The 13,875-nt window shown below is 33.8% G+C and overlaps 1 protein-coding gene across 1 annotated transcript in view; it reads right to left on the bottom strand.

Annotated features, from left to right (window-relative positions):
- LOC115888130 (transmembrane protein 165) overlaps positions 1 to 13,875 on the bottom strand; it is a 38,938-nt gene that overhangs the window by 15,258 nt on the left and 9,805 nt on the right. The window contains exons 2-3 of the mRNA XM_030907715.1: positions 10,494 to 10,710; positions 2,249 to 2,424 (exon numbers count right to left, since the gene is read on the bottom strand). Coding sequence (XP_030763575.1) covers positions 2,249 to 2,424; positions 10,494 to 10,710 — 393 coding nt within the window. The remainder of the gene's footprint in view (positions 1 to 2,248; positions 2,425 to 10,493; positions 10,711 to 13,875) is intronic.

Genomic DNA, 13,875 nt, shown 5'->3' with positions numbered 1-13,875 from the left:
CCTATGGAAGAAATTTTCTGTGAAAAATTAAGGTAAACTGGGCAAGAATGTAATAGTGCTTGTTTTTCATTTTTGCAATATAATGAAGTCATAGCAAAAGTTAAACGTGCAAGAGAAAAAGATATTAAAGAATCTAGTGACTATGAATTTATTAAACGTTTTGATATGCTTGAAGTAGCGGGTTTGAAAAAACGATTAATTCCAGTTGAAGTAAATTCGGGCATACTTTATTTTGTCCACGATGAAGAACACCAGCATTTTTTACCTCACAGGTTAACCACACTATTTTCATATTTATATAAGTTTGGTATACAATCCAGAATTGTTCGAAAATTTATAAAATTCTCAATCAAAACGTAAATATAGATTAGGTAACAAAAAACATACCAAGGTCATACATGTAGTTTTATTGATGATTTCAAACAGGTACTCATTTAGTTAACTATATAGCAATAATAACAAATTATATTTCTAAAAGTTATCATTGTTTAGAAATAATATTAAAATACACAGTATTGATACTATAGTGTAATCTCTGATTCAATTTCACACATTTCCTAATTTTTTCATTAAGATAATATAAGTAATCTGTTTATTTTTATCATAGTACATCATCACAAACACGCTTTCGCGTATTTACTTTGCAATTAACTTATTAATCTTCACAAGTAAGATAATACCCCAATTCTGTCTATTTCTACCTATACTATTAACGAAAAAGAAAATGGCATTTTATATGTAAATTTAAATAACGAATGTCGTCAATCGTCACCTATGTATATACAGGGTGTCCCTGGTTGAGCGTGCATTAGAATTTTCTAGAGAACTACCACATCTAGGTCGGTGATTTTTCGCACATCACTGTTTCACAACGAGATCTATCGATTAAAAATATGTTCAATATGGCGGCATTTCCAGAAATACCGGAAGTTGGCAGCAACTTTCTTATTTTAAATGGGTGCCCCCATTTTTTATTACATACTTAACTTCTTTGTAAAATTCTATGAATATTGATATTAAACACTCTATACCTGACATTAACCGTTTTTGAGAAAAAAAAATATTAAAAATTTTTGGACGAAAAAACTACCTGTCAAAAAAATTTGTACAGCCTAAAAGTCAAATTTAGTGATTACCACAGCCACTGTAACATAAAGAGAAGACATGCGGCTATCTATGTAAAAATTTAAATTGTTCAAATGCCATATAATAATGGCGGTAGCTGATGGAATTGAGCGATTAAAACATTATCATAAATAATTTTTTTCAAATGAAAACCTACTTTTTTAACTGTACATGTTCCTATACCTAAAATATATCGTTTTTAAGTTATTTAAGATTTAGTATATTTTTCCTGATTTTATCTAGCTTCCTTTGACATTAAGTGTCAAATAATCAGACAATTTATTTCCAACTGTCAGAAAACTAATTATTTGAATTTCCTATTTTATAAATATTGCCTGCTTAAGAGCTTAAAAAGTGTATTATATAACTAAAACTACCTTAATAGTATACATATATACTTAGGCTACTGGTTAAAGAACTCTGGATATATGAGAGGCTTAATTAAAATTGTGAAAAATTTGAGAGCAATTAATGATACTCCAGAAAGAGCTGTTAAATTATCAGAAGAATACATTAATATTTTATCTAGAAGTGAAGATGAAAAACAATATGTGATTCAGATTGTAAGCCAGTATAAGAAGAAATATCAAAATCCAACTAAAGAATGTTTATTAAAATAAATCAGCTATACTTAAATGGTTTAAACTTCATTAGACTTGAAGATTTCTTAATTCCCAACCTTAACACCATCAGAATTGTATATTTTTACAGTAATAGATTAAATTTTTCAAAAATAATCATAATTTTGTCAAAAAAATTGAAGAATTTAGGAAGTTACGGAGTGGTTAAATTTAACCGTGAATAACTTTTGAAGGAGTAGGTTTATCGAGAAATTGTAAGAGACCTTTTTTGTAAAACGTTCAATTCTGTACAAGAATATGTTCAAGATCGAGAGAAAAAAAATATTTGCAAAAAGTAGCAAATTCCCATCTAATTTAAATGGGGAATGAACCATCTTTGGGGCAAGGTTTATTGTAAAAAATTAAGGGTTTAAAATGGTTTGTTACTTTTTTTAAACAATAAACTAAAAATTTAGAGGACGTCGTCAGAGAAATGATCAACTTTGTAATTATAACGGACACCCTACTGTATATTGTACATTAAATAGAACTAATCTGATTACCTGTTCCTCCCTATTCCTAAGTTCCATTTGGACTTCTTCCATTTCTTCCTGACCCTCATTAGGTGACATTGAACATCCTTCTTTCAGCATTTTCAGACCGAAAATCGCGAATAGAGCTGTGCTGATATAATACGTGTACGCCCTAGGTATTACGTTCACCAACCAACCAAATAACGCTGAAATTATAAAAACATATCAATTAATAATCTAAGAAATGCCGAGTGTAAATCATAACAATTGGTAACTGATGCTAAACCAAAGGGTTCTTTCCAACACAGCCAAGAACTGTTCTTGGTATTGTGTGTTGGACGAAGTTACTAGTTAGGATATGACCGCCGGACGATACTTATTTTAATTTAAAAGCTTCATTCAGACCTTCAAAATTAGTGGTTCCAATTATACTTAGAACCTCGAAATTAGCGGAATAAATTAGTGGTTTCAGTTACACTTTATGCTTAAAAGCTTACGATCATTCACAATGTCTAAAACATACAATTAAAATTAATAGAATATCCTAGCACAGATTAGGTATACTATATGTATACATATAAAAGTCTTATCCCTAATTCGTGGTACGAAAATTGTTTTTTATAACTATGTGCAAACGAGTAAAATTTCCTGTGCGCAAAAATAAACTCGCGTAAAATAACAATAAACAGCGTAATAGAGAGATATCGCATGGACGTTAATAAGGCCAGGTGTTATTTCCTTTACGTGAGGTGGTATTAACTCTCTTCATTTATAGTTATCGGATCGCAAAGAATTCTGTTCGCGTCGCGTCCGCTATTTAAACTTAACCTAACTTTGAATTTAAAACTTTGAAATTGTTTTGTTTACCTACTAGGTATTTTAAAACTAAAGGACTAAAGTGCTGATTTCCAGTGCTTTATTGTTCAACGTCTGCCAGTGGGTTTAGGGCAACAAGCAACAAATTTTCTTAGAAGGGCTAATAAGTCGTCATCTGCTGTAAACCTAAGCCTCTTTATAGGTTCTTTAATATTGGAAGAGGTGGAATCCATATTTTGGGCCATATTTATCTAATTAAAACTAATTCCAGCTACTTAAATATCAAAGTACCTAATAAAACTAAAGTAATAATACAAAACAATTCAACATAACCTAAAATAAAAGATCGCGCCGGCCGGCCCCGGTTGCCAAATACCCGCACATGTCCATTTAAGCAATTTTTAAACGTTATTTAGAAATAGCGCTTGGTGTAATTGATCCGCAAATTACGTCAGGCGGTAACGTTATTAGCGGGTGTTGCGTTAAAAATTGACTCGCGCATATCGTAACCATGATAAGGTACGCGTAAATACTGCATGACGCTATTCGATTTTCGGATATCTCTCTAATCACAGAACACACTAAAGAAGAACGCTAACTCCCATGCATTTTTTAGTTTCAAAGCGGTTTCAAATTTGTAAAGAAATCTGTAATCTGTATGTTCAAGTGGCGCCATCTAGCCACCCAGGAAAGTAACAAATGTGGCGGCAAATTTAAATAGATGTAATTTATTTTTAAGCAAGACGTATTGACTTGTTCGCCAGTTAGAGCCAATCAGATTTCTACAAAATAATGTGTAGTCATCTGATTGGTCCCAAATTGGCAAACAAGTCAAATGGTAAAAAACAAGGATTTATATATAAAGGTTAAACCAGGTTAAACTATTGTAAAGTGTTAAATGGTTTGCTTATATCATTTTATGTGCATAAAAACCTACAATAAATAATTTAATTTAATTTACAGAAAATTATACCATGAAACATTTTACAAACAAATAAAACAACAGTTTAAAAAGTATAATATTTATTATAGTACCAGATTTAAGAACACAACAAATATCGTTGGAATACAAGAGAAAGTGACGTCCATTAGAAACAATGTTTTATTTACGTGTATTTTTTACATATGGACTTGAACAATTGTGTAATATCACATTGTGGAGTTTATGTACAAAAATATGAAGTTGATCAATTTTTTTTTTGTAAAAATATATGGCGTTGTAAATATTACATTGTTAAAAAATAAAATTCACGAACATTTGGACTTGGTTAGGTTAACTCACCTCACTTTCTCGGATTATTAAATAAAATTGTTAGATAAATCAAAGACCTTTAACTTAAACCTTACCTTTAATAAAGACCTTAAAAATCAAACACAAAACAAAGTTCAAAAAAATTCAAAAATACAAAATCACGATTGTAAAATGAAGATTGCAAAAAACACAGCCAAACAACCAGAAAACAGCGAAACGCACATCTCCGTTCAATTGCAAAACACAACCGAAGAGGAAGGAGGAAGCCGGAAACGGAAAACTGATTTGACAACAGCACAATGACAGAACATAATTAATAGGCTTATTTAGGCAACTATAAAAACAATTTTGTACGCAATTGTTAGGCAACTAGAAAAATTAAAATAAAAATACGCCATCTAGCGCCCCAGGAAATTACTACCCCAAAAAAAGATCGTTCAAGGTCGTATATCTCAGTTGACTGGCCCTGTCTCTAATAACTGTGCCGGTCAGGCGCTGTGCACAATTTTAAAGGCCATAAGTGGGCGTGCTATGTGCGCAAACTAGTAACCTAACTAGTACCCGATTCCGAAAATTGGAACCACGAAAAACAATAAAGAAAAAACAAAGTTTATAATCTGTATAGTGATCCTAGCAACATAGAAACACCTTGCGGTAGTCAGTTGTATCCACAGTAAATGTAATAAAAGCGTGTTCAAATATTAATTCTGTGAAATATATATCAATATAACATAAAACGAGATGTAATTAACGAAATATCATCGTAACAACAGCTATATAAGAAACGTCTAAGTTTACTTATTTCATTATTATTATTTATTAAAAATAGATTTATGAAAAAAAAATCCTTTGCCTCGGATACAGATACCGTCACGTTTTGGAAATAGCTCAAAACAAAACAAAAGTGAACGAGGCAACAAAAAAAAAACGCCAAAAAAATCCACGAGTAGTTTAAAGGCGCTTTTAAGAATCGAAAGTAGGTCGAGGCAAACCGAAGTGGATCAAGACAACTGGAAATAAATCGCAATGCGTCAATGTTGGGCGACGAAATGTGACCTTGACATGTTTCGAAGAGTTTGTCGCTTAGTGTAGAGGCTGTTTAACAACTCTAGTTGCAAACACGGTACAACAATTACAAGAAACGTTGAACACATATACTTGGGCATACGAGGCTTTGGGCCTTAAGCTAAACATCGACAAAACTAAAATCATGTGCACTCCCTCGGAAGATCACAACAATGCTATAAAAATCGGAGAAGAACTATTCGAATATGTGGCGGAATTCAATTACCTTGGTAGTTTGATTTCGGAAAAGGCCAATATTGACTCTGAAATTCAGCACAGGATTAGTAGCGCCTCAAGAGCATTCTGGAAATTAAAAGACAGCGGTTTTCTACAATCATGACTTGAGTACAAAAACAAAACTTGCAGTATACCGAGCAATTATAATCCCCACCATGTTATATGGGAGCGAAACCTGGGTGCCTTACCGCCGACACATGAACGCATTAAACAAGTTGCAACAGAGACACCTTAGACAACTCTTAAGAATAAAATGGTTCCATCATGTCTCAAACGTATCGGTCCTTGAAAAAGCTAACTGCGAGAGTATTGAAGTCATGGTCACAAAATCCCGCTTAAGATGGGCTGGTCACGTATGCAGAATGCAAGAAAACCGCATACCAAAATCACTGCTTTACGGTGAGCTTGTAGACGGTAAGAGGAGGCCGGGTGGACAATTCAAAAGGTACAAGGACATTTTCCACGAAAACTTAAAGGGGATTAACATGCAGAATCATTGGGAAGAAGCAGTTCACAATAGAACTCAATGGAGAAGAATTGTAAACTCAGTTAACAGCGACAACCAAAAAGTAAAGAGGCAACAAAGCAATGAGATTTTTGAATGTCCGCAGTGCGGTAGGAAAATAACATCACGTATCGGGCTTTTCAGTCACAGAAAAGCTCATGAAATCTCTTTTGGCAGAGGACCCATAAAATCCATGGCCACGTCTATCCAGGGAGCTGTTGGGATTTGTCTTCTTTTCATGGGATAGGGAGGATTGGAAGATGATACCAACGTGCACCCTTTACATGCTTTAACGATCTTTTCTGCTTGTTCGTCGATTCTGGGCCACCAAACTTTGGTACGTAGTCTACTTTTCATTGCAACAATTCCTGGATGGCCTTCATGCGCCGATTCTAGAACTAGTTGTCTAAGTTTTTCAGGAATTACAATTCTCGTACCTCTTAAGAGAATCCCGTCACTAAAGCAGAATTCTTCTTTAAATACTTGACAGTGTCTGATACCATCACTCCACCGATCTTGTTCAATGCCTGCTTTTAGTCCTAAAATTTCTTGGTCAGATTCGGTATTTTCTCTAATCTCTTTTACTGTCACAGCGATAGGACAAGAGTGTGCGACAATTTGGTGGACAAAATCGTGACTCTCAACCGATGCTTGAACTTGCCCTTCACAAAATCGGGATAACGGATCTGCAATGTTATTTTTCCCTGGACGATAAATTATTTTAAAATTAAACGACTGAAGTCTTAAGACCCAACGTTCTATACGTGCACAGGGACGAGATCTAGGACCAAAAATAGTTTCGAGTGGTTTATGGTCTGTTATTAGTTCGAATTGGTCCTTACCATACAGATACATCTTAAAATGTTCTACGGCCCAAACTAAGGCCAAGGCCTCCTTTTCGGTTTGACAGTAGCGCTTCTCTACATCTGTTAGACTTTTGTTTCCATAAGCAATAATTCTAGGACCGCTATTGTCAAACTGAATAAGTACGGACCCTAGACCTACTGGACTTGCATCTGCAATGACCTGGGTACGATCCATTGGATCATAATAGCCTAGCGTTTTAATTTGAGATAAGCAGACTTTAAGTTCATTAAAAGCTTGGGTTTGTTTATCAGTCCAGAATATTGAAATGTCAGCGTTCTTTGACAGTTTTTGTTTTAAAATAATTCTAAGCGGTTCTTTTAAAGTAGCTAAATTTGGTAGCCATTTTCCAATAAAATTAACTAACCCCAAGAAACTATGCAACTCGTCTAAAGTTTTGGGAGCTCTAAATGATTTAACCACCCCTACTTAACTGTCTAATGGTCATATTCCTTGAGAGGATAAAATATGCCCCAAAAATTTTACTTCGGAAATTTTAAATACGCATTTTTCTTTGTTTAGAAGAACATTATTTTCTTTTAAAATTTTTAAAGTCAAAGATACCCGCTTATCGTGTTCCTCTTCCGATGTACCATATAGTAATATATCGTCTATAATGTTAACCGTTCCGTTGCATGGAAGCAGCATCGTTTCCATGGTTTTTTGACGTGGTTTTGACCATGGTTTTTGTCACGCTCTTGCGTGACCATCTTTTGATGCGTGTCGAATACTCGTCAGCGAGTAATGGCAGTATGTATGTATGTATGTTATTTAACCCTTTTTTTGTTTATTTTGACTGGGGTATAGTTAATAAAACTGATTTCTGGTTGAGTGGCTTATCATGTTATTACAATAAGCCCTTCAATTTTAGCATTAAAAGCATCGTAACCTGGAATGGGGATCCTCCAACAACGGTCTAAGACACTCGAAGAAATTTATCAGTGAGAGCTTGTGCTCCCCTACTAGAAACGTCATTTGCAAATTTTGAAACTGATAACTTACGTGCGAACACTGCGAGTTAAATAAAGACTCGTAAAAATAACTGCGAGTTCAACGCACTTATTTAAAATGACAGTATATTAAAATTATCAAAATACACCGCTGAATTAATCCCAAAACAATTTAAAGAAGTGTTCGGAGGACGTAAGAGAGATAGATGGTTATCGTTTTAGGTCAATATTGTTAGATGGATTATTAAAATGTATGTCATTAACGTCTGCCGGCATGAAAACGGCGTGATAATAGCGAGAATATGACTTGAGTTTGTCTCAATTTAGTTAATAGTGTTAAGGAATTAAACTTTGCCAATTTTTCTTACTTATGGCAAGAGTTCTTTGAGCAATTGGCAAATTATTTTTCTATTAAGCTTCATTGAGAATCTCGAAATTAGTGAAATAAATTAGTAGTTTCAAAGATACTAAAGAATAAAATAGAAAATGAATATAAAGAGATAGAAATAGAAGAACAGGCGGGTTTTAGAGCGGGAAGGTCTACTGTGGATCATCTGTTTACCATAACACAGGTCTTAGAGAAAAAAACGGCAAAAGATCAAGAGGTACACTTACTATATATAGACATCCAAAAGGCTTATGACAGCATACCATTAAACAAATTGTGGAAAACGTTGGAAATAACTAATATAAATGTCAACCTACTTAACGTAGTTAAGAACTTATACCAGAACACCACAGCTAGAATAAAAATACGAGACTCATTGTCAGAAAGCATAAAAATTAGAAAAGGCCTCAAGCATGGATGATTTGGTGATTGCTTATCTCCTATACTATTCAAAATATACTGCAACAAGCACTAAAAAATGGATGCTTAAGTGTAGAGGAAGGGAATCCCCGTAATAAATGAGGACACCCTGTACCTATTTTTTGCGGACGACCAGATAGTCCTAGCCCTAGATCACGATATTCTAGCTAGCCTAAAATATGTTCTCTAAATATGTCGTCAGCTCTTAGTACCATAAATAACTATTTTTTAGAATATTGTAATTAATAATATTAGACAATTATTAAAACTTAATATTACTGTGTAACCTTCGAGGAATAGCCAATTTAATTTACCATCGGTAACTGTTTTCATATTAGTTTTTCCATGTTTACTTATTTTTCTGAAGCCACCACAACGTTTGACCTTGATTACCGCGTGCTATTTCATGTAGTACAAGGGTTAACAATAAAAAACAAACAACCAATCACGGCGGATCTATTTCAGGAAACGTGGGAACTAATTTTTATAACACGGGCTTATATTTATCGTACTATTACATATTCTAGAAATGTTTTGCGAAATGTTTTACGAAATATTTCCTGAAATATTTCGTAAAACATTTCGGCGATAGTGTAGAGGCTGATTTACAATAAGCTCTTCAATTGTTATTAATCGATACTGTCTTCTTCAAATTCGAATATATCTCCAACAAAAAAAAAGCTATTGAGATGCCTCAGAAAAGAAACTTATCGAGAAAAGTTGCATCTCAATGATAAAGTAGTTTCTAAATTCCTTACTTTGTTAAACCATTCTACAGGGGAAAAATAAAACACTAAATCACCACAATACACCAAAACACTTTTACTTTTACACTGGACGCGCGTTTCGCTAACCTAATGATTTCTAAAAATTCGACTTTTCAAGTGGAAAAAGATACGTCAAAATATTTTGCAATACCGTTTGATAGAGAGTTATCCCGTGGTCTAAAAGGAATTTTTAAGAATGTCAATTATAAACTTGTGTATAGTGCTAATAATAAATTACAACAATTATTAGGTAATCCAAAGGATAAAACACCTCCACTGGGAAGGTCGGGTATTTATGAAATTTCTTGTAAAGATTGTAATCAGAAATATGTTGGGCAAACTAGAAGATCAATATTAACTAGATTTAAGGAACATTTAGCTCAGATCAAGGGCGTAGATAAGGGGGGGGGGGTACTGGGGGAGAGTATATCTACGCCCCTGGCTCAGATAAGATATGGTAGACCGGATAAATCTTGCGTTGCCGAACATATTGTTGATAAATAACATTGTATAGAATAATTAAAAATTAATTAAACAAGTCTCAAATTACAGACAATTAGACGCATATGAAAGCATCAGAATTAATAAATTTAAAGATAGTATGAACAGAGACAACGGTCCAATTCCTTCAAGTTCTTTGTTCCTACTACTCTAGTGGCGGAAATCTAACTGTTAGGCTCGGTGGGCTCTGACTCGGTTGGCTAGATCTTGCCACGCCCACTTGGTGCCCACTGGGCGAGTATATAAACGCTCAAATTGTAGATTGTAGTTTAGCTTTTAATCATCTGCTGATGATGCTAACATGGTTAGCGAAACGCGCGTCCAGTGTAAAAGTAAAAGTGTTTTGGTGTATTGTGGTGATCTAGTGTTTTATTTTGCTGTGTAACACCAAAGGTTCCAAACCTCAACTGCAATCATTCTACAGGGGGTTTCAAACTTTCGCCAAATTAGCAACATTTTGTTTTCCCTCGTATAATTGACAGAGGGAAACTTTAGTTTTTATTTAGTTACCTGAGAGGATGGTCATCAGTATTAAGGCCGATATGGCACCGCCAAACACGGTAAGTCTGGGATGCCTCATGGCCATAATAGCTGCAATGAAGAAGGTCTTGTCCCCGATTTCGGACACAAGAATGACGGACAAGCTGGCCACGAAGGCGTGGATGAAACCGACATTTTCTGGATTGATCAGTTTTCCGTTACTATCCTTCTTGGCTGCTTCTCCTGCCTGGAACAATTGAACAACACTTAAAATATAACAGATGTTTGTACTTATTGTAATGTTAATTGAAAATTATTAATTAAATGCATTAATACCATAGGAGTAATTACAAGGCACATTGACCCCCGAGGGTGCCGGGTCCACATCAGGTTGTGCTAGGCACCCCCAGGAAAATCTTGAATTTTTACTAAATTATGACTCTTGGCTAAATATTAATTTTTATTTGCTTGTGATGTAATAAAAATTACTTTTTCTAGTTTTGTACCAAACCAAACACACTGACGACCAGGTCGCACCGGCCAGGACGCTGCTACCTCTAAAGCCATTAAATCAAATGATACCGCGCACACTAACGTCCTGGCCGTCCGTTGGTCATTGCGACCAGTAGACTGCACTAAAATATTATAATTTTCTACCGCTGGTTGCCGGTTTTCTTCCAAATTAATAATTTTTCAGATGAAATCCCTCAAAAATTTTCTAAGATATAGTGTTTTAGTGTAGTTTTTGCACACGTGCAGAAAATCCAAAGAAATAGTATACAGACTGGATCAACGGGAAACTTAAATCTAGTCCCTTTTTTTTATCAAGGGTCGATTCTAGTAAAAATTCAAAACATTTTTTATGACATACTCTATTTTTGGTTGATATGATACCTGTTATTATACCTTCGAGTTTCGATGTTAAAAAGTAAAAAAATCATATTTAAAGTTTTTCTACAACCACTTGTCTTTTTTTATTAAATTATTTTTTTTAGTTTATTTTAGTAATTACGAAAAGTATATTATTTTAGTATTTTAGTCATGTACAGGGTGTCCCATTTTGGTTGAAATCATACGGTATCTCCGTTATTCGTGAAGATAGAAGGGTGCGGTTTTTACAAACCTGTGCCACTTTTTTGTCAAATGGAAGATGCTGTCAACAAAATTTTTATAACCCTTTTCGTTTCTGAGCTACAGGGTCTTTTCGAAAACTTTGCAATTTGGGACTGCCCCCGTATCTTCGTTATTATGGATGATGTCGAAAAGGTGAAAACTGATACTTGTAGAACTTTTTACGTAGAATACAGTGGCGTAGTCTGTTTTTCTACGAAAAAAATATTTTTCAAAATATGAACTAAAGTTATGTTTTTTCAAATGGAACACCCTGTATATTTATAAATCATATGATCCGCTTTGATATGAGCTTCTCAAATATATATATCACTCTATATTTATTTTCACTATTTACTACAATATTTAAAATATATCATTTTCTTATTAGTAGGCCGTGATAAATAACAAAATCTAAATGGTATTTACTAAAATAGACATGCACATATTAAAATTTTATTTGGAATTGATATATTTTACTTTTGAACTGTTACCACTGAACCTCTAAATATATTTTTCTCTTTTTTATAACGGAATTTATTATAATGGGATGGGTTTGCAAATATTTAAAAGCTTGCATTATTGAAGCATTTTTCAAGTGTTCAACATCGTATTAGTTGCCACGACATATTTCATATTTCAAAAATCCCCAAAATCAGAGATCGAGAACAGACAAATCCGGGAATCAGGGAGGCCATCATATGGGTACATTGGTTCCAGTTCATTGATTTGAGAAATAATAATTTAACAAAATTCTAATATTTTCGTTGTAAGTTAAGTTGTGAGGGGGAGCTCCATCTTGCTGAAAGTATATTTCACGTAAATTAGCTAAAGGAATATTTAAAAGTTCCGATACGATAGCTTCCAAGATTTACAAATAGCGGTAGAGATTTAAGTTTCCCTAATATACAAAGAATTAATTAGTGGCTCTCATAATAAAATAAGGGACAGATAGCAGTATTACTCTTAATAATTTGATTAGTTTCTTTTATTATCAATCATGGCCTACTAAAAAAATGATCTTTTAATATGTTTCTTTTTAAATATTGCCTTAAATAATGAAAACAAATATAGAGTGTTATATATTTTCGAGAAGCTTATAACAAGCCAGATTATATAATTCATAAATATACAGGGTGTTCCATTTAATAAAACATAACTTTAGTTCATATTTTTAAAAATATTATTTTCGTAGAATAACACACTACATCACTGTATTCTACGTAAAAAGTTCTACAATAAGCAGTTTTCACCGTCTCAATATCTTTAACAATAACTGAGATACGGGGGGGGGGTCCCAAAATTTAAGAGTAAAAGTAACCTAAACATTCATAAAAATAGAAATATTTACTGTTGTAGATTCTCAGTAACAATAAAAAAGAAGAATTTATATTGTAAACATTGAAATAACTGGAAGCTAAACTTTCTACCTGCTTATATTAGGAGTCAGTGTCTGACGACTTTTTTATGATAGGCCTAATATGTTTACTTCTAAAGTCGATAAGAGTCATCAGTAGAAGTCCTTGTCAGTAGAAAAAAGAAACAGAATATCTCCCTTTTTGTCGGTCGCGCGTACACAATGCTTTTTGTTCGGCCTATTTGTTCTGCTTGTTCGTGCGCGCTCGGTTCGTTCGGGTTAAAATGCCAAAGTCTGGACGCACCTTTAGGAACAATACTGTTTTTGTCCTTTATTGATATAATGCTGAAAATCTCACGAGTTACATGTCTCACTCTACACATATTAAATTACATAGGCGTAGGATGTAGAATATTCTGTTATGAAACGACTGATGGAATAGCAGGATCGCGGATTTTAAAAATATGGAAATAACGACGTTATCGTATAGTCAGGGTTGGAGATTTTACTTACTCCATTTACCACACCAGTATTTATTAACGAAAAATCCAAGAATATTTTAAATGCATTATTTAATATTAGAACATTTAATAAGCTTATGAATAGCAACTTCGCTTTTTAGTTAACTCGGATATTTTAACACGGATATTTTAACATTTCTGAAACTTAATTCTTTCTGAAACAATATTTTCTAATTGGTAAAACGTAAAAAAGCGTTAGATCTGACAACTCTGTTGAAACTGGTCGTTCATCTGGCCGCAGCTATAAACGCAATACATCCGGCCGGCCGACGCGACGGCCAGGTCGTTGCGACCTGGTCGTCAGTGAGTTAGAGCCCTAAACGAAAAAACTAAACACTTTGGTATACAGTGTAAATTGTGTCCAACGTTTTTATTTTGATTCCAAAAAACATAGTAGTGGGCATAAACCACGATATATTCGAAC

The sequence above is a fragment of the Sitophilus oryzae genome, unplaced genomic scaffold (assembly GCF_002938485.1).
Source record: "Sitophilus oryzae breed Bouriz unplaced genomic scaffold, Soryzae_2.0 scaffold_684_pilon_pilon, whole genome shotgun sequence".
In the NCBI taxonomy this organism is placed as follows: Eukaryota; Metazoa; Arthropoda; class Insecta; order Coleoptera; family Curculionidae; genus Sitophilus; species Sitophilus oryzae.
This window is presented reverse-complemented; position numbering and strand designations above follow the sequence as displayed.